Source organism: Apodemus sylvaticus, chromosome 7, assembly GCF_947179515.1.
Source record: "Apodemus sylvaticus chromosome 7, mApoSyl1.1, whole genome shotgun sequence".
Taxonomy (NCBI): Eukaryota; Metazoa; Chordata; class Mammalia; order Rodentia; family Muridae; genus Apodemus; species Apodemus sylvaticus.
In genome coordinates, this window is record NC_067478.1 from 51,691,354 (window position 1) to 51,713,759 (window position 22,406).

Here is a 22,406-nt window from a genome sequence, read left to right on the forward strand (position 1 = left end):
ACTTGGAACGATGAAACTTTCTTTGCTATGATAAGCTCTTGATACATGACTTTCTCTAAGAGGCACAAAGAACAAGAGGCGTTATACATTTGCTCAGTTACAGCTTGTATATGAGAGCTGGAGGGGTGATGTAGACAATGAGATCAAAAGAACGGACTGAAATAAACACACAAGGTTATTCTATAAAATGCTAGTCAGTTTAGACATTGCTGCATGGATTTATTAGAACCAGTAATGTGCTATATAGCAGTACTTTGGTCAATGATAGAAGCACATGCGGTTGTGATCCTAATCAAATTTATAATGCTGCTGTGGAGGTCTTGGTTCTATCTGTGCTGTCTGTGTTTGCACAATGATGAAAACAGGTAATGGGGCATTTCTTAGAATGTGTCCCAATCAAAAGTGCCAGTAAGCACTTGCATTTCATAAATCTTAATATTCCCCAGCTTCAGTTTTTATAAAGGAACACCGTAGTCATACCAGCACATTGTGTCCCAGTAGCTTCTGTATGTCTGATCCCATTAGAATAGTTTGTTGATAAAGTTTTTCCTTCCTTCTGGTCCCTACCAACTAACACAATACCTGGACTAGTGAGAGTGCTTAGAAAATATTGCATGAATGATTAAACAAATGGTCCTGGGAAATATCTACAGAAAAGACATCATCATACTAAAACTCTTGGTGAATAGTCACAGCTGAATGGGAACTATAATAGCGCATAGAAAATAGCCCTGGACCAGTGTGTCATAATTAGTGATGTGACTGATATTTTGCTTCCTAAAATAAATCATCCTCAGCTTACAACCAGAGGATTTACATGTTAAAAATTTTGAAATAAGTTGGAGTATGTAACTTATGGTTGGATTCTGCTAATGTCTGGAAGGACCATCTTGGGGCCCATCAATTAGCTTTTGCAATATGGCATGGTTCTATCAAAAAGCAGGAAGCAATATGGAATAAGCAATAAGGAATATGTGCATGACTCCACCTGGAAGACTTCAACTGCAGGCAAAACATGAAACCACAAAAGTGGTCTGACCTTGCACGGTAGGCTCTCATGGTGGACAATAAACATTTAAACTAGTTTGCCTTATAGAAAAAAAGTACAGTTTTATTCATTTAAACCATTTTTCTCAAGTGATTGCTCTTTCCTCTCTATCACCTTGCTGTTCTGCTCGTGTTTACTCCTTAGCATTCTCTCTCTCTCTCTCTCTCTCTCTCTCTCTCTCTCTTTCTCCCTCCCTCCTACTATGGCAAGTAAGAGTAGCTACAATGTAGGAGACCTTTTCTGAGTTAGTGGGAGGCCACAGGCTCTGTCAAATGCTGGCAAAATTATTCACGAGTAGTGGTTATTTCCTCTCTGCAGCTCAGTCTGTATTAGTGGTTACATTCAATGGGATTCCTTACAGGCAACTCAGTTTGAATTGGAAATTCCAGCAGGAAATGCTATAGGCTTTTTAGAAGATGGTCTCCTGACTTGCTGGTGTCAGACAGGATTTCATCTGTGTCTGGGGAGGCAAAGACTACGACAGACAGGTCCAGAGCCTATAGCAGAGTAAGCAGAAAAATCACAGTGTGGTATGAGCTAGACCCCACATAGGAACACAAGCAAGTCCTAGCACTAACTCTCCATGTGATTGCTGCTGTAGAACAGAGGTTCTCAACTTGCAGGTTAGAACCCCTCTGGCAAACCTTTATCTCCCAAAATATTTACATTGCAATCCCTAACAGTAGCAAAATTACAGTTATGAAGTGTACAGAGCCATATTGGGGCAGTCTTGCACTTGGTCAGAGTTTGACTTTGGTCAAGGTTAACTTCTCCCAGTTAGCCAGGATTCTGCTCCACCTAGGGTGGAGCGCACGTAGTAAAGGTTAAGTTCATTGTTCTTCCTGGTATAGGGATTCCTGAATTAAACAGGTGACCCACCCAGCTGCCGGAGCAGTCAAGACGAAGACCTCCAAGAGAAGCTAGACAACTTCCACCGGAACTCAGCCTGGAGTCTGGGGGGAAGGGTTTGCCCAAACTGTTAAAAGGTCCGGCGCCATTAAAGTTTACGGCTTCGATCAGTGAACATTGACTTAGCCGTACTTTCTTTTCGTCGCTCTTCCCTATGACCCCAAAATTCTCTCAACAGGTAACCCAGTTTACATGTAGCTGCTGGCGGCTACATAGTGGCGCCTGAACGTGGGAAGACCTGGCACGAGAGAATTTCTTGAGGTAGCCCTATCCAGCGAAGCTTCGTGGAAAAGGTGAAAATTAATGGTGTCCGCACGGTAAGCAACATAGAGGGCAAAACTAGCGCTAGTGAATTCGTGTCTATGGTTGTGAGTGCAGGAATGGATACAGTTTTTCAAGCATACTGCGTGGACCCAGCGCAGAGACTGCTTGGGTTGATAAGATAGGGAAATATGGGGAAGGAATTTGGTAGGCATTTGCCCAAAGCTCGTAAGAGCTGATTTCGGCGAATAGAAAGGGGTTTTTAAAAATAGGCATATGTCCATAGCTTCTAAGAGCTGTTTAAAGAGGAAAATGGATGCAATTGCTTAACAAGCATGCTTAACTTTCTGTGTATCTTTCCGTGTTTGTCCCGGTGCACCGACTGTCTATGTGTATGTTTATGTCCTCTCTGTGTCTTTGTGTGAATGACTGTTTCATGTTAAAAAGAAAAAATTGGTAAAGATTACATCTGCTGGTAACCTCTTGAGCTAGCCACAGTTTGTGTGGGGATTGATTCAAAGCCACGCCGCGACAGCGCAGCTCACTCAAGAGGCAAGCGTGGCTGGGGAAAAAGCCGCTCTTAAAGCCCAGAAACCTCGAGATTTGGGAAGACTTTGGTTTGGCTTGTGAAATTCATGTAGTCGCTTTATACTTGTTTCTAATTGGTTTTAATGATATAAGGCTTTACATTTCTTGACTAAAGAGTTATAAATTAATTGGTTATTATGTAAAAGGTATAGTGTTATTAAGAAAAGGTTAGTTTAAAACTGGTAATTCAGTGTTAGAGCCATCTTAACTAACTACACGTGGCCTAACGCCACTCATGCCTTGTTCTTGTTTATAATTGGATTTAAAGGTATATTTTGCATGTCTTGACTATAGAGTATTGGCTTAAGTCACTGCACATGATTTAAAAGGTATAATGTTATTAACAAAAGTCAGGTTAAGGCTGGTAGTTTAGGGTAGTCGCCATTTTGAACACGTGGCATGATGGTTAAGGCTGGTAGTTTAGGGTAGTCGCCATTTTGAACACCACATGGCATGACGCAATCCAGGAAATACAGGCCTTTGGGACGCTCCTAAATTGGCATGGTGTTTTGTGTGAATCTTGGCCTGGAGATTGGATTTTAAGATTTAAAATAATGTCTCTTTAATAAGTTACACTGGCAGACAAACCTTGTGTTGTAAATATGTGTTTGCCATTGATTTTAAAGAAAATAGATTGTTTAAAATTGGGATTTGCTTCCAAAATTACAATTGTGCTCTAATATTGCAAGAAAACATTGAGTTACAATAAAAATCAGTGTGTCATTGGCTACAGTTTTCAGTTTGCAGGCTCGTAATTGTTAACATTTTGTAATTAAGATAATTTTGAGAGTGATACAGCTATGGGTTTTAGGGGCCCATTGCCACTTTTCCACAAGTTTATAGGCTACAATGGTAGGAGCAAAATTTAACCCCCCAAGATTAAAAAGGAGATCTCAGTGGAAATGTATTTGATATCAAGTAGGTTCCTTTGACCATGAAATTACAGGTTTCTTTTGTTTAATCCTTAAATTGTCCTTGTAGGTTTGGTTCTGGTCTTAGATAAAAGGCTCAGATTAGAAGATAATTACATTTGAGGAATCTCATACAATGTCCTTGCCAAGGACTCAGGGTGGATCCTAGGGCAGAATTTTTACATTTGAGTTAATGCAAAGCTTAGAACTGCCTCAGGGGAAGCTAGTGAGGAAGTTTTGAGAAATTGTTTCTGCCTTACAGGCCCCACCTAGGGAGTGTTTGGGTTAAAAAAAAAAAAAAAAAAAAAAAAAAAAGTTTTTGACTTATCCAGGTGTGGGTTAAAATGCAGTTCAAATCTATGAAAGGTCAAGGAGGCTATAAAAGCATTAACATTTGGCCTGTCTACTCCCTATAAAATTATTGTAAATTTAAAGGGTTGGTTTTTTGCTTTACATTCTGATAATTATAAAAGCATTTGCTTCTAATTTTAAAGAGACAACAAAACAATTTCATTAGAAAGTTTTGCCTCAAGGAATGGCTAACAGCCTTATGTCTTGTGAGAAAAAGTGTTTTGTCTCTGTTTCAATACTAGAAGTTAAGATCTTAAAATTTTCAGTGTATAATGTTCATAGAATGTTTGTTACAGGCCCTTGCTCCTATAGACTTTTAGAATTTTTAGGTAAATGGCTTTCAAAAGTTGTTAGGATATATTAATTGGCTTTATCTTATTTACCTCATTTTAAGCTTGCCACAGAAGGTCTTAAACCTCTGTTTTCAAGGTAGGAAACGTTTGTTCCTTGCTTCAAGCAACAATCAAATTTATTATTAATGGTTGGTCTATTACATGGTAAGCATTTTTAGGCAAAATTAATAATTGTTATCCAAAAGATAATTTGTACTATCAGATCACATGTTTATTCCTTTAAGTTTCTCCCTGCTTCAACACAGATACCTGAATTGGGTGCTATAGCAGCTATTTTTAAGATGTTAAAGGTCAAGCTTTTAATAATAGTAGATATACATAGCTCATGGTCTATAATTGCTTAAAATTGGTCCATTTTTAATACTGCTAATTCTTAATTTCTACAGTTTATACAAATGTGATTCAAATTTCTAAGAACAAAGGATATGTTCTCTAAATGACTGTCCTTTAGGTATTTGAAATAATTTTATATTTTGTGCACATCAAATTATAAAGATTTGTTCTTGATGTCCTCAATTTCTACCTCTACCACGTAATGGTGTTAATCCTAGAGGACTTAGTTATTACAGATAAATGATATTCATATTTCTAATTTAAAAGATAAAAAAAAATATGTACATGTGACTAATGATTCATTTTTAGGCTGTCTAGTTGCAACTGCTCTAACAGAAAAAGCAACTATATTTTATATAATTACATAGTTATTGCCTATGTTATGGGTTATACTTTGTGTTCCAACTTAAATTAATAAAACAATATCTTCTTGGAAGAAAGAAGAGAGGGGAAATTGTGTCCCTGTGCATATAATTTAAATTATGCTTACATGTTTTTAAGAAAATTTTAAAATTTTAAAATTGGATGCCAAGAAACTCCTTGCTAAATGTATATGACATCTTGTAATTAGACATATTGATGTCTAGGTGAAATGAAGGAATTCACTTATTAACATATGCCATGATCCTGATTTAATATTGGGGGAGAAGGCATGTCCTCTGTTTTTTCCACAGAATGCTGCAGAAGATATGCTGACTGTGCTTGCTGAATGCCCAGACCATGGTAACATAAGAGCTATATTAGATATATGTTCTTGACTTACCTCAATTGTTAAATGTCCCAGGTTAGATAAATTGCCTAGCTTCAAGCTTTTAGACTTTGTGGGACAGAAAATAGAGACTGTTAAGCTAGCTTAGGAAAAATTAATCTAAAGAAGAGTTAAAATGACTCTTCTCCTTATTGTGCTCAGCTGACTCAACCATAGACTGGTCTAGAAATAATTCCAATATTGAAGATTCCAATTTTGAAGATGGCTAACAATCTTCAGCCAGCTGTGTTAATTTAACATATAGTCTCCACTTTTCCTGAGAAGTAACAGCTTAATTCTTGATTCACAAGGCTACCTCTCCCACCTCAGAGGCCAAGCCTTGGGTCCTTAAAGTTGTTGATTTACAACTGAATTGGATACTTCTGGGACAAGTTAATCCTATTCCACCTTTAACTCTTGACCTTGTCTGTTAAGCAGACTGGCTGTCTCCACCCAGGCTCACCTGGATGGAGAGATTACATGTCTGTTAAAGACACTTGCAGACCCCCCTGGCTTCAAAACTTACACAAGTGGATCTCCAAAGAGGGAGCCACATAGAACTCAGATCTATGTGTGTTTGTTTTTGAACAAACATGGGTACCAGCGAGACGTGCGAGGCAAAGCACTGCATGGGGAGGTGAATTTCTGCTTCTGAGTCCCCAGGAAGTACACCTAATTGCATAGGGGTTAACGTCGAGAGGCTGTCCTTAAAATAATAAGGGAGCCTATTACCCCTCCTCTGAAAAAGACGTTATACAATATTTAAGAGGAATTACGGTCAATGCTTCCCCTCCTGGTTAAGGCCCGCCTTCTTATGAAGGATATTTATCCACTTGTTTTCTACCTCCTCGTGTTCAAATTAATAAAAAAAGGGAGGACATGTACAGAGCCATATTGGGGCAGTCTTGCACTTGGTCAGAGTTTGACTTTGGTCAAGGTTAACTTCTCCCAGTTAGCCAGGATTCTGCTCCACCTAGGGTGGAGCGCACGTAGTAAAGGTTAAGTTCATTGTTCTTCCTGGTATAGGGATTCCTGAATTAAACAGGTGACCCACCCAGCTGCCGGAGCAGTCAAGACGAAGACCTCCAAGAGAAGCTAGACAACTTCCACCGGAACTCAGCCTGGAGTCTGGGGGGAAGGGTTTGCCCAAACTGTTAAAAGGTCCGGCGCCATTAAAGTTTACGGCTTCGATCAGTGAACATTGACTTAGCCGTACTTTCTTTTCGTCGCTCTTCCCTATGACCCCAAAATTCTCTCAACAGGTAACCCAGTTTACATGTAGCTGCTGGCGGCTACAATGAAGTAGCAATGAAAATAATTTTATGGTTGGGGCTCACCACAACCTGAGGTATATTAAAGGGTCGCAGCATTAGGAAGGTTGAGAACTACTGCAGAACATTTGCTATTTTTACCACTGGCCCAGATTAGGTTTGAGACAAGGGACTTTGTAAAAAACAAAATATTGTTGGCATTTCTTACCACCCACCACAATGATACTTGCTAAACTCTGTTAAAATTTAAAGAGATAATCTCTCTTTATATTTCTGTTAGGATGGGAGAGTTAGTTAACCTATAAAAAGGATCAATACATAAAACACGGGGTACAGCTGACGAAGTAAAATACTTATGGAGAAGGCCAGTGCTCCTCTGACTTAGAGTATGCATGGAGAATTCAGCTTTTAAAAAGTGGTGGGTTAAGTATTGGAGGAGAATATTAACATTAGAACACTTACATGGAGGGAAGTCACGTTCTTTTTTTTTTAATTTTTTTAATATTTATTTTCTATATTCTTTGTTTACATTCTAGAAGCCTTCCCCTTTCCCAGTCCCCACCCCCATATGTCCCATAAGTCCTCTTCTCTCCATCCATTCTCCTCTTTCCCCCTCCCTTTTCTTTGTCCTGGTACTTCCCTACAATGCTGGATCAAGCCTTTCCAGGATTAGGGCCCTCTTCTTCCTTCTTCATGGGAATCATTTGATATGCTAATTGTATCTTCAGTATTCAGAGCTTCAGGGCTAATTAATATCCACTTATAAATAATTACATTCCATGTGTATTCTTTTGTGATTGCCTTACCTCGCTTAGGATGATATTTTCCAGTTCCATCCATTTGCCTAAAAAATTCATGAATTCATTGTTTTTAATTGCTGAATAGTACTCCGTTGTGTATATATACCACATTTTCTGTATCCATTCCTCCATTGAGGGATATCTGGGTTCTAAATAAGGCTGTTATGAACATAGTGGAGCATGTGTCCTTATTGCATGCTGGGGAATCCTCTGGGTATATGCCCAGGAGAGGTATAGCAGGGTCCTCCGGAAGTGCCATGCCCAGTTGTCTTAGGAAGCGCCAGACTGATTTCCATAGTGGTTGTACCATCTTACAATCCCACCAGCAGTGAAGGAGTATTCCTCTTTCTCCACATCCTCACCAACACCTGCTGACTCCTGAGTTTTTAACCTTAGCCATTCTGACTGGTGTGAGTTGAAATCTCAGGGTTGTTTTGATCTGCATTTCCCTAATGACTAATGATGTTGAGCATTTCTTAAGGTGCTTCTTGGCCATCTGAATTTCTTCAGGCAAAAATTCTTTGTTTAGGTCTGTACCCCATTTTTTAATAGGGTTATTTGTTCCCTGGGGTCTAACTTCTTGAGTTCTTTGTATATATTGGATATTAGCCCTCTATCGGATGTAGGGTTGGTGAAGATCTTTTCCCAATTTGTTGGTTGCCGATTTGTCCTTTTGACGGTGTCCTTTGCCTTACAGAAACTTTGTAATTTTATGAGATCCCATTTGTCAATTCTTGATCTTAGAGTATAAGCTATTGGTGTTCTGTTCAGGAACTTTTCCCCTGTGCCTATGTCCTCAAGGGTTCTCCCCAGTTTCTTTTCTATTAGTTTCAGTGTGTCTGGTTTTATGTGGAGGTCCTTGATACATTTGGAGTTGAGCTTAGTACAAAGAGATAAGAATGGATCAATTCGCATTCTCTTGCATGCTGACCTCCAGTTGAGCCAGCACCATTTGTTGAAAAGTCTATCTTTTTTCCACTAGATGTTTTCAGCTCCTTTGTCGAAGATCAAGTGACCATAGGTGTGTGGATTCATTTCTGGGTCTTCAATTCTATTCCATTGGTCTACTTGCCTGTCCTGTGCCAATCTAAACCAAACATATAAGCAAACACAGCCAAAGCATATAAAGTCCAGCTGAGATAAAAGCAACCCATAGTGCCCTGTTGTCGTCAAGTGGGAGAAAGGGACCCACTCTGCACTGGGGCACACCCTTTGCATTTCCATCTGGAGCTGTTGTTCGGGGAGTGGGGAGGGCATGGTTGTAAATCAAATGTAGTGCTATCATCTGACGGGTGTGACAGTTTTTTTTTTTTCTTTCAGAGCAGTTTTGGGTAGATAATGGCCAGGAATGAAATGCCAGTTAGTGGGATTAAGAATTAAGATTTTTCCAGAGCATTGATTAGAGACCCAGCTTGCTAGAATGTTAAAAAAAAAAATCACAAAAATGCTAAGAATGAGGAAAGTATTGTCAAAACCTAAAATGGAAAACAAGAAAGGGGACAAGACTGAATAGAAAGGGAAGGGCTATGTCACGAGGGGAAGGCTGTTGGTTCACAGTAGCATGGATGAGGTCTTGAGAAAAGATTGATTGCATTATAAAAGTTCAATTTAGTGTTGAGTTATATGAATTAAGCTAGAATTAAGTATACTGGAGAATATTAATTCATTGATTCAGATAAGAAAGGCTGAGAATCATCTGGACAGCATTATGTTTAGAAAGAAGAGGACCAACCAGTAGGTAGAAGACCCCCTTTCTATGACAAAATTAGTGTGTTGGGAAAATGGGGCGTTGGGGGAGGGTGTATCTGTAGAGGGCAGCATCTGGCAATGCCTGTATCTCAGAAAACAGAGTCATCAGTCACTTCAGCGTTGACTTAGATACTCTCAGATCTCTCTAACACATTAGAAAACGTGAATGTGTAAAGCCACAGCTAACTTTAAATTTACTAAAATGACTTGCAAGGCAGCTCTCTAATAGCATGGCTGTTTAAAAAACTTAGGGCCTCAATGATAAAGGACACAGTTCATCTACCTTATGAGACAGCACACTGCAAATATTTCCTCTGTGGCACTGCAGCCCAGCACTTCGGATCATCTTTTGAGAAGAGTTTGGTCAAGGGCTCAAGGAAAGGAGTTCGCTGGAGATAATCCCAGTCACTGCTACAAAAATGTTCAAACAATGTGGGCGAAAGAAGGAAATGGTTGAGAACACAGAGCAGTTATTAATGGGGAAAGATGAGAGGGAATACTTGTATATTTCAATTAGGAAGTTTTCCATTAGCCAGGTGGTGGTGGCGCACGCCTGTAATCCCAGCACTCTGGGAGTTAGAGGCAGGCGGATTTCTGAGTTCGAGGCCAGCCTGGTCTACAGAGTGAGTTCCAGGACAGCCAGGGCTATACAGAGAAACCCTGTCTCAAAAAAACCAAGTCCAAAAAGCCAAAAAAAAAAAGAAGAAGAAAAAGAAGAAGAAGAAGAAGAAGAAGAAGAAGAAGAAGAAGAAGAAGAAGAAGAAGAAGAAGAAGAAGAAGAAAAGAAGAAGAAGAAGAAAAGAAGAAGAAGAAAAGAAGAAGAAGAAGAAGAAGAAGAAGAAGAAGAAGAAGAAGAAGAAGAAGAAGAAGAAGAAGAAGAAGAAGAAGAAGAAGAAGAAGAAGTTGTTTTCCATTGGTGGTGCAGGCAGACGGAGGTAAAAGGAAGGGCTCATTCCAGGTTACTGACTGAGCATTTAATGACTATCCCTCCTTTTGTCATGAAATTATTAATTCATGTCTTTGTTTTTTAAAGAAAAAAATAAAAATAATATGAAGTCAGGAATGTGTATTTTTTTAAAAAAATTAAAGATGAATCTCTTTTATATGGAAAGTCTGTAAATTATGGTGCTACACTTAATTAGTGTTGTGTAAATTAGATAGTATTAGTGTAAATTAGAATAACATTATGGTACATTTAGAAATTACTAATGAATTCATTCTAAATAATAATACGCCAACTGGAAAATATAAGTTATATACAGATCAACATAAACTAGTACATATTATTAGAGACTAGTTTTAAAAGTTTCTGAATAAATATCTCTTAAAATGTGTGACAAAATTCTGAATTATTATTAGAAAAAAATATCATGTAGTGGAATAGGAACTAGGGAAATACAAACCCTCACTTTGAGGGAGTTCAGGAAGGTTTTTTGCTTTTATTAACACCCAAAAATTATGAAACTATGTTCTTAACACTCTGGTAACTTGGCAAATAATCAAGATAAATTGATAGTTCATTGCAGCTCTTAAAAAACAGCATTACTAGAAAGATAGTTGGACTCTGGTAGCAGTCAATATTAATTTACAAAATATCTCTCTCTAGCAAATTCTAACAGGTTTTCTAAACAGGGTAGAGTTTGCTGGAATATTCTGGACTCTTGAAAAGTTCTCATTCTTCTTGTGAGGAGGTATCAGTCATGAGGAAGAGTATAGAAAATATTTCATGGTTAAAATACACACACATGTACGCTAGCATGCAGTGTGTGCATACACACACAGAGACACACATACACTCATTTGAAAACTAAGAACTCTGAAAGATGCTTTTTTTTAACATTAAATGTGACTTCAACTACAAATTATTGCAGAACTCCAAATAAAACGTTGTCATCTTTTATAACAGGAGCCCGTGTTGCCCAGTCTGTGATGTTTGCATGTAAACATTCTCCTAGCCATGGGAATCAGGTCCATAAACACCAGCTCAGCAGCTCTGCTTCTAAGATAAACTGTATGGGATGATGGGCTTTCTCAGGCTGATTGAATCAGTTCTGCTTCCTTTTCCATGTTCACTGAAGTTTTGGACTCTTTCAATAATTTCAAATATCATTTATGTGGCAAGCTTCCTTGTTGATCTTCATACTTATAAAAGAAATATCTGGGACCTGTGTTCACAGAGGCTAGGAAGCTCAGGATGGAAAGTTTGAATTTGTTAGATTTAAGTGTTTTTAGGGCTCAAGACTACATGTCGTGATGGGCATCACAGTGGGTCTCTTAGAAATTTAATCTACATGGATCTGAAACAAAATTCTAAAATATATTTCTATCTAATGATAAACATTTACTAATTTCACTTTATAGACATTTTCTGGATATTTGCTTCATATATACATACATACATACATACTTATGTTTTCATTAATATTTTGGGTGACTCATATTTCTTAAATTCACTAGTCATGCATATTTTTGTTTTATAGTCTGGTAAAATGAAACTAATAATTTTAAAGTCTCTGTTTAAAAACTTTGGCATGACATCAGCCTTACCTTAAATTCTGGACTACTTAAGTGGTACAAGAATACATATACAAGCTATCTCTACCTTAGGCAGGCAATGCCAAGTATTCTTAATTAAAATTATATTTTAAAAAATTCCTCCTTTTTTGAAGTGGGATTGGCAGTTGCCTAGTTCCAAATAGATTATAAAGTGTTCTGGGTCCTCTGTACTTTTCCTAGGAAAGGGAGGCCATTGATTACAGAAGAACCCACCTACATCATTGGCAAAGTGTTCGTTAAGCTATTGTTATGTGTTCATTCTGGCAAATACTTGGGGAAAATAAGCTAAAGTGCCACTTCTATTTTGGATTTTGTGTTCACTCTCTCAATTAATGCGACATTTTAAGCCTCCATTATTTAAAAAAAATGTCTTTTTTTGTGTTGGTGTCTTTGAACTCTGGGCACCTTTTCAGGTTCACAATATGTGTGAATACATATTCCAAGTTCTTAGAATTTTAAGCAACTGAAATATATAATCTTTTAGGATTCTAATAATTATCAAGCTGTGGTTTAATTTTTTTCGATGGTAGACAACCTATTTCATTTTCCAAAATAATAACAACCTCAATCTTTTTAGATTACACAGTTCCAAATTAGGACAACTATTTTAAATATTGTGAATGAATTAATGTTTTTGCAATAGGATTATGAAGACAACTTTTAAATTGATTTTTGTTTCGGGGAATATATAGAATGTAATGCTTAACAGTTTAGGTCTTATTAAAATTCAAAGCCATGTCTCATTAGAAAGCATAAACTCCTTCATTATTAATGGAGCCCTAAAATGTCGCATTTCATATAAAACTGTAGAAGGACTGCTTGCCTAAGCACACTGAAAAGACCCCCTTGATAATTTCATAAGTAATGTCCTATTGAAATCTTTCTCTCCTCTAGCTAACTTCTCTCACTGCCTCTGAGCAGCTTGCTCATAATCACCTCCTGCTTTCTCCTTTGTTTCTCCAACTAATCAGAAAACGCCACCTGTCCCAGCTAACGTCAGCGGAGCCACTGTGCTAGAGGAGTTTCACACTTGCAGGCTGCGCAGGCTGGATGCCACCGGGGCCTCTGAAGAAGAAACAGCTACGTATTTTCACACTACTGCTCACGATTCCCCCCTTTCTGCATGGAAGGGCGCTTCGACATTAGTATTTTCTCCTTCCGCTCAACTGCCAGGTTCTAGTGTCTGTGGCTCAAATGTCGCTGATCACACACGTGGGCTGGTGCCGGAAGCACAGAAGAAAATGTCGACTTCGAGTGCCCTTAATCCCAGGGAAGATGTGAGAACCTCTCCTTCACCTGCCTCTGGTGCTTCTCTGATGTCACCCTCAGCTTCCTACATACCAGTCCGCATTGTCATGCACTCGCTGTCCCCAAGTCCCAAACCACTTACCCCCTCTTCCCATGGCTCTTTGTCCACTGTCTGTAGCCAAATGTCATCCAGTGGAAATCTTTCAAAGTCAGGGCTGAAGTCCCCAGTACCCTCTCGGCTTTCTCTCCTCACTGCTATCCTCAAGTCAAACCCTTCTCACCAAAGGCCTTTATCTCCTGCATCCTGCCCCACCTTCTCCCTCAATTCCCTGGCTTCTTCCACTCTTACACTTGATCAAAAAGCAAAGCAAACTCCACCCACACCTAAGAAATCTCTCTCAAGTTGCTCCTTGGCAGCTGGATCGACAGAGCAAGAACCCCAGGCTTCTGCAGAGAGCCATCAACCCCGCCACCTCCCTTTCTTTTCCAAGACTACCCCACTTTCTCAGGCACACCCGCTCTCTCCCCCAGCACTGGCGAGTAGCAGTTATGCATCTATGGATGTAGAGAAGATAACAGGAAGCCCTCTGAGGAGCAATGCAACTCCACCCCAATTGCAGACTGATACATTCAGTCTTGCTGATGTTCCTTCTGTCACACCAGGCTTGTCCCCTCTTTCTTCTTCCAAGGGCAGAAAGGATGGTGACCTCAGGGCTCCAGAAAAGAACAGGAATATTTGTATACACCCTTCTACCTTATCTTCCACACCACTTGATGAGAGCTCGGCCCTTTCCTCTTCAGGGAAATGTTTTCACCCTTCCCCGGCCCTCTCAGACCTGATAGACAGATCCAGAAGATCTTGCTCCCAACACCAACCAGGCCAGCAGCCAAGCCCTTCAGCTTTTCCTACTCCTCCAGTCTCCAGGGCTTCCTCTGTTTCTCATCCCCATTTGGGGTGCTCCATAATCCCTTCGGAGAGTTCACTCACCCAGGCTCTTCAACCTAGTCCTTCAGCACTGCGCCCGAGTTGTAGGAGTGCTACATGTCCTTCAAGAACTGGGCTGCCTGAAAATACAGCATCCAACCACAGCTCACGTGTTTTAACTCCATCACTTCCTGTCTCTCTAATGAGAACCAAGGAGCTGCTCTCACCTTGTGCCCTGTCCATGTCAACAGGCCCTGAAAACAAGAAGCCCAAGGTATTTTTTTTTTTTTTGCTTGTTGCATGCTCATTTTGAAATATAGGGGAAAAGTCAATAATTATTATATTCATTCTATGACTATGACTTTAGGGGGACATAGATAGACAGACAGACAGATGCACAAACATACATACACACACACACACACACATACACACACACACACATGTACACACTCATTTAATTTTTTTCTGGGCATGGGTTTCAACTTTGGTCCCAATTAAAAACACATAGCATTTTACAGTGTGCTATGTTTCTAATAACTTAATGAGAAGGGTCTCATTATCCTTAAGAATATGTTGTACTGACAGGATTAGTTAGTAGACAGAATTAGTATTATGAATATAGCATAGGTTTCGATCATGATATCCCTAACACCAATTTGAAGATTTTTCTATTTCCTTTGTCTTTGTAATTTATAATGACCACCTTTCTTTCCCTCCCATAAAGCTGATTTTTTCATTGCTCCCCTGCTGCAAGCTATATCAAATTGGATTTTACTCTATACACAAGGCAAAATGGAATAGAATTTTTCTTTATGTGTAAAAATATTTAATTTACGACGAGCACTAAATACTTAACATTGTTCAACACAGAGAGAATGAACAAAAAGCATAAAGAAACAGAAGTAAGAAAATGAAATGCTGGCTTTCAAATGCTCTGTTGAGCAAGAGTCTGAAACAGCATCTATTTAATACAAGAGCAGAAACATTTGAAGAGAGATTCCATAATTCAGTCCTGCTGGAGCAGACAGCTCTACTCCAGGGCACGGTAGCTTTCCCTGTATTCTCAAAGGACTCAGGAATGGATCCTATTGCCTTCAAAATTTGATAGTTGTTAAGTGAGCGATATAAAACTGTGGAAGTGCTAGTGTTAGCAGTCCATGGGACTTTCAATTCAATATATCTAAACAATACAGTTTCTAGGCTTTGCAGTATCACACAGAGTGAGCTGGGTTCCATTGTTACCAGATGATAAACGTAAGGTTGGAAAGCAGAGGAGCTCACATGATGCTATTGACATTGCAACACCTTTCTACTGAAAAACTAGCCATTAGACACAGCATGCCTGCCATGGTACTCGCTTTTGTTAGGAGTTGATGTGACTGTTTTAAAAAGAACTAAGTAGTAATTATTTATCTTGAAAAGAAAAACTTGTTAACATTTGAATATAGATGCATGATTGTGAAATTGGTGTGTCATGTACTAAAAATTGTCAATCACATAATTTTCTGAATTTGTTGACTTAAATTTTTTTTTTTAATTTAAGATATATTTTCCCCATGTAGACCAGGGTGGCCTTGAACTGGAAATCCCTGCTTCAGCTTCCCCAGGGCAGACATGCACTCTCATGCTCTGCTATGGAGAATCATTCTTTAATGCTTTCTTGGTGTTCTGGCTTGGTGTTTAACTACTATGATAAAACGCCATGACCCAAAGGAATGTGGAGTGGGTAGGATTATTTCACCTCAAAAACTATGGTCCATCGTGAAGGGGAATTGGGACAGGAAGTTGGGTAGGCACTAGGGCAGAGACCAAGGAGGAGTGCTACTTATTGGCTTGTTCCCCTTGATTGCTCAGCTTGAGTTTTATACATTCTAAGATCCCCGCCCGCCCTTTCCAGAGATGGTGGATGTTCAGAGTGGATGAGCCCTCCCACATCAATCACTAATCAAATAAATGCCCCACAGAGTTGTCCACTGGCCACTGTGATGGAGGCATGGTCTCAGTCGAGGTGTCCCCTTTCCAGATGGCCTGAGCTTGTGTTGAGTTGACAAAAACTAGCCAGCCCTCTTGCCATCCGCTTGAGTTGCTCGTTACCCTTTGTGGAAAGTTATTTCACCAGAGAAGCTTGTTCAAAGGGGTTCTATTTGTGCTCCAGTGGGCTCCGTTCTCATTGTATCCTATCATGGATATAGTCAGTGTTTGATGAGGAGGAGCCTGAAAAAGCTTTTGATAAATTAAAGGCCTGTATGTCAAAGTCCCACTTTCCCTTGGCTTTCATCATGCTCTCGGGTTTGAAGAATTTTCAGCACGAGTTTTCTTTGCTTAATTTTCCTGATTTCTAGTTAAAGAAATTGTAGCTTATAGATGTGTTTGTTGAAATTGGTGACCATGAAAATAAAAAGAACTACTTGCCTATCAGCCAAAATAGTACCTGATTCCTTCTTTTATGCAATGTTTTAACACACAAACTCAACATTTCCACCAAGAAGAGGTTTCTGAGACATCATCTTCTCATCTTTAGTTTTTATTTCCTTTTTATTATTGCATTTCTATAGTTTAAAATTAGAAAAAACAACTCACATTTTATTACAAACTCCGCTTCTTGGGAGTTATGTCTTGAGTATAGAAATTCCTTCAAATTGACACAATCAGAGATGAACTGCATTCCAATTTTGTTTTTGCATCTGACTGTTTTGTTTAAATTGGTGCAATTATTTCACAGAAGGCAAAGATGAAATAGACAAAAGCTCTGTTATATCAAAGAATTTATTTGCTTTCATGAGTTCTTTCTTGCCTCAGTCCTTCTAGGGTGGTGCAAAATGATCAAAGTAATCCAAACAAAGTGCTCTTTTGAACTAAAAATAAGTAAATAAATAAATAAATAAGCAAATAATTAAATAAGCAAATAAATAAATGTTCAAATTTATTTAATCTTTATGCACCAAATAGATAGGGGGTCCTTAAACACAGGCACTCAACAAACTGAAACAGTAATGCCTAAAAGAAATCAGTTCAAAAAAATCTGGGTTCTACCTACTAATCTTTGATATTAAAATAAATTGTAATGTCTAAAGTATGCTGAGCTAACTTCAGATAAAAAACACACACACACACATGGTTGAAGCTCCTCTGTCAGTGTTCAACTTGTATTGCATTAATATGGTGTAACTGGCATGCTAATTTTAGGTGTTGCTTTAAAATATTCTGGTTTGTGGTCTTAGACCTGGATAGGATGGACATTTCCCTGAGTATTTTCTGGCCAGCTTCTGTATTGTTTGAGACACCTTTCCCCTTAGGGAAATGGGGATACAACATTCATTCGAGGTTGTGTTTGGGTTCCAAATGTAATTGATTATCATTTTTTAAAAGTGTTTGATTTTTCCCCCTGCCTAGTGTGCTGCCATGGTATTCCACATAGAATTGGAGAGTCTCTTATATCAACATCTCATGTCATCTAGTACTCACTGAAAATGGTTTCAGAGTTCTTCCCAATGAGTGCTTCCAGTGGTCTGGCTTGAAGCTATCTGGACTCAGCTTGTTTACAGGATCAGTTGGAGCTTTTACAGCCTCATGAGGCTTTATCACCAGAGTCCTATTTATTCAATTCTCATTCCTTTAAGGCATGAAAATATTTCCAATTTTGTTATACTGGAGACTTGGTGCAGCCGGCAGGATGTGACTTTCCCCATTTTGTAGAGCCAAGTGTGACTTTAGAAAGGAGTGATAAGAAATATGAACTAAAAAAAAAATTAATCTGGGTCACTCATTCAATAAGCACGTACTGCCGTTCTATATACACGTTGCTAAGAAAAGTAAAAAAAAAAAAAAAAAAAAAGAAGAAGAAGAAGAAGCTAAGAAAGCTTACATTCTGTGGTGGAAGAGAATTCATTTCCCACATTTAATGACGATTAGCTTCTTAGAGGGTAGAGAGCAGTATGGAGAAGAATATAGTGCAATGAAGTCACTACAGAAAGGGGCCGTGTCTCAGAGCTGTGTCAGATTGCTGGAATAGGTTTCTTTGAGAAGTTATCATGCAAAGAGGTGTGTGATGAAGAAAATCCTCGAGGCTAAAGAGTTCTTGATTGACAGGTAGAGGGAACAGTCTGGGAGCAGGTGCTGAGGCATGCAGTGAGTAAGAGGCTGCTGAAGGTGTCAGAGGAAGAGGGGCTGGATGGCGCATTCTACTCTGAGGGTCCTGAGTTTCTTTGAGGAAGATAGGAAGATCATGTTTTGTTTTGTTTTAATTGAAGTTTAAAATTCTGTTTTTGAAAAATTGCATACAAATATATTTACATTGTTTTTCCATTTGTCTTCCCTACTATGACTCTTCTTATGTTCCTCCAGTCCCTCTTAAATTAATAATATCATATATATATATATATATATATATATATATATATATATATATATATATATATATATATATTTGAGGCTATATATATATGGCTGACTGCTTGGGTTAAATACATACCAGAGGATATATTCCTAAAGAAAACTGATTGTCCCTCTCTCAGTAACCAGTAACCACTGATTGGCTGTAATTCTTCATCTAGAGGTGTAATCTTCTGATAATTTTGCCAATCCATGTTGTCATGCTGACTAGTATTTAGGCAACCATATTGATGATATTTCATGGGAATGACTTCCCTGTCAGGTCAAGAAGATAGAGTTTACCAGCAGGCTTCCTCATCCTCTGGCTCTTACAATCTCTCACCTCTTCTTCTGCAGTGTTCTTTGAGCATTAAGATATAGGGGTTGCATTGTAGGCATAGCAGTTGGGGTCAAGTCCCCCATGGGTACTTACAGTCTGCATTTTGACTAGTTGTAGATCTCTAATAGCTTCCATCTGCATCACAAAGAATTTCTTTGATGAGGGGTGAGAGCTATACTTCCCTGTATGTCTAATAATACATAGTTGGAATATATGTAGAAATTATATTTGTTTAACGAAATAGCAGTTGGCTCTCCTCTAGGGTCTATGACCCTAGGATAGTTGGCTAGGTTTACAGTACCAGGCATGGATACTATCTCTTGAATGAAAGCCTGTGTCTACTTAGACAGCTGCTGGTTACCTCCTGGATAAAAGTGCCATTATTGTGTCATTGGGAATCTCTCACTTGGCTGGTCATTAATGAGATTTGAAGTCTACAAGGCTGGGTAGGACTATTGGTTGCTTTCCTCCATTGGCAGCTTCCATAACACCTTTGGATATTATGAGAGTCGGTTCTTCAAGATGATGCTTCCAGTTCCAGATCTATTTTTTTTAAGTACTGTGTCTGAAGTGTGTATGATCCTCCACAACAGAGTTTTATTTTTAGGTCCTTGAAGGCTCTTGACTAGCTAGGTGACACACCACTGATTGGTGTATAAAGAATGGAATACACAAGGATAGGCAAGGAAGAGTCTTTGGAAGGTGATTATAGCTTTCTAGCTAAGTCACGGTCAAGCATAGAAGTGGAAGCGAAGGTGGTTGTCTAGAGTTTATAAGTTGTTTGACTTTTAGCAATCGTCAGAACCAATGTATGGAATGTTAAGCTGCTATGTTTTATGACTTCTTGTTTTTTTCTCCTTTTCTGTCACTATCTTCATTTTTTTGCACCCTTAATAAGTTTTTCAGGGACTAATGACTCCCCATAATTCTCTTATCCTTATTTCCTGTCTCTCCCAACTCAATACTGAGTATTTTTGTGTCCTAATTCTTTGATTTTTCTCCAGATGAACCCTGAACTGTTCTTAGTGATACATCACATCCATGTGTCAGTAGTTGACAAAGCTTTTTTTTTTTTATCCTAGGGGAGTGCTTGGTTTTTAATCGTGGAGTTATTCAGTTTAATTCAAGAAGTTTATATTTCTTTCTGATTTTGTATATGTGTGTGTGTGTTTTAGGTAATCTTGAGTGTATGTGTGTGATATAATTTCTATGTATGCATGTATATATGTATATCCATGCATGATATAATCATGTGTGTATGAGGGTGCTCATCTGTTACATACATCTGTAGGTCAACAGATGATAAGCTTTTATTTTTTTCAATTGCCTCTGTACCATGTGTTTTGTGACAGGGTTTCTCGTTGAACTTGAAGCTCACCATTTTGTTTTGTTTTTTAAATTTTTTTATTTTTATTTTTTATTAGGTATATTCTTTATTTACATTTCAAATCTTGTCCCCTTTCCTGGTTCCCCTCTCCCCAATAAGCCATCTCCCCTTCCCCAATCAACCTACCCTGCCTTCCTGTCCTGGTATTCCTCTACACTACAGCATCAAGTCTTTCCAGGACCAAGGGTCTCGCCTCCCTTTGGTGTCTAACAAGACCATGCTGAAAGAAAGAAAAGACAGAAGACTGGTGTCAGCCAGAAGGATAAATTATCTCTGGGAAAAATTTCACACAGTTCTGACCACTTGTCAGAAAAACTTGCAGGAGAGACTAGAGCTCAACTATGATGGGTAGGCCCATCTGGACCAGGACTTCTTAGCTCTGTATATGTTGCTTGTTATTTGCTTAGGTCTGAGCTTCATGTCAAGGCGTCACAGATGGAGTTGGGTACCACTGGGCATCTTGTTTCACTTCTAGAACAATCACATTAAATCGATCTTTTTCTTTGCTTTTCACCATTTCTTGTTTGTTTAATTGACTTTTGAGGAGGTCAGGAACAAAGCCTACCTTGCCAGGTCTGCCATGGTGCAGGGTCTGTGCCCAGCACCTGCTGTCACACCAATTCTGACTATTCAGTTATCAGGATCATTATAGGTTGTGTTGCCCAGCATTCCAGAAATAATATGGAGGGTGTGGCTCTGAGATGAAGCTGATTTTTCATCTCAGATCTTACATTACCAAGATAATGCCTGTAGCAATTTGGGTGTGGTCCTGGAAAACCAAGAAGTGAAAGTTTGGTTTAGACTCTATTCAAACTCATAGATCTAAAGAGGCTGATCATTGTTGTAATGACAATTTACACCAAGGGCCCCATGTTGTTGCTAATCAGAGGTTCTGCTTCTGAAAATATAGCTATAAATCCAGTTCTTAAGACATATAACCTGGTTTATCTTAATGTGTTGTTCCTTTTATGACTAGATTCTGTGAAGGAACTGCAGGATCCATCTCTCTGGTTCTACTAATGGTGATTTTTGTAACACCACAAGCTATAATTCAAGTTATCTGCTATTATCTTCTCTAGAAATATTTAGAATTATACCAAAGATTTGCATATTATGTAGCAGCCTTGGATTGCTGGAAAGAAATAAGTTCCCCATTAGAACAAAGAACCCCCTCCTTGTTAAAAACCTAACAATATCAAGGGAACTCAGATGAAAGATACTGAATCTGATAAGCATCTTTTATGCCAATAAGCATGGTTTTTCAGATTGAAAATTTGGGAAAAGCACTTGTCTTAGAGAAGTACTGTATGTCACAGAGTAGCTATTCAAGAGGTAATTATTGAATGAATCCATTAGTTGAATTAGTTGAATTCTACATCCTGTAAGGTTGACAGGATGTTTTAGTGTCAATCACACTGAGAGAACCCAGGAGTAAGAGCTTTCCGTTTTTGATGTCTGCCTTGAACAATGATAAAGATACCATATCTAAAAAAAAAAAAAGGCTCATGAAATAATATAAAAATTCTTATCTATGCAGTTTAAAACACGAAAACAATTCTCTAATATGAAACTAGACAAAAATAACATTCAAAGTCTAGGACATATCATTTGACCTCAGATTTTCCTGATGAGTCTTTAGCTTCAGGATTCTGTAAATGTATGCCATTTTTCCCTGTTGTTCATAAAGAAATTGCATTTCATTCTAAATCCTTACCCAGATACATTGTTTTCTAGAGGTTGCAGCGTTGCAGGATGAATGTATATACTAGGGCTGGAAGGGACCACAGGTCCAGGATTGTTCCTCATGGAGGAGATGGGAGTACAGGACCCAGGAGGGTTGGAGGCTTACAAAAGATCACAAAGCTGCTGCTTCTTAGAGAAAAGAAGCATTTGGAGAAAAGAAAGTAGCAGATAAAGTAGCAGAGCCTATTCCCCAATGAGAGGACTACTCATATTCAGACGTCTTTGTGTGTGTTTTGTTGAATATGTTTTTATGTTTATATGAAAGTATGGATGTATGACAGGTAAATAGAAATGAACGTGTGTGTGCGTTTAAATAGGTGCATTTATTTGCATGAGTATGTATATTTACTTGCATATGAGTGTGTGTAAGTGAGGGTTGTGAGCGATAGGCTACAGTGACTTCCTGACATCCTGGCCTTGGGTTGCTAATTCCACTCCAGCTAATGTAACAAACAGAAAGAGAAGGAAGAAAACAGCCAGAAGAGAGAATGATTTTGGCTTTCAGCTGTTC

The 22,406-nt window shown here is 38.7% G+C and overlaps 1 protein-coding gene across 1 annotated transcript in view; it reads left to right on the plus strand.

Annotated features, from left to right (window-relative positions):
- The window catches only part of Mlip (muscular LMNA interacting protein), a 192,970-nt gene that overhangs the window by 14,066 nt on the left and 156,498 nt on the right, over positions 1-22,406 (plus strand). The window contains exon 4 of the mRNA XM_052187783.1: positions 12,850-14,325. Within this exon, the coding sequence (XP_052043743.1) occupies positions 12,850-14,325 (1,476 nt within the window). The remainder of the gene's footprint in view (positions 1-12,849; positions 14,326-22,406) is intronic.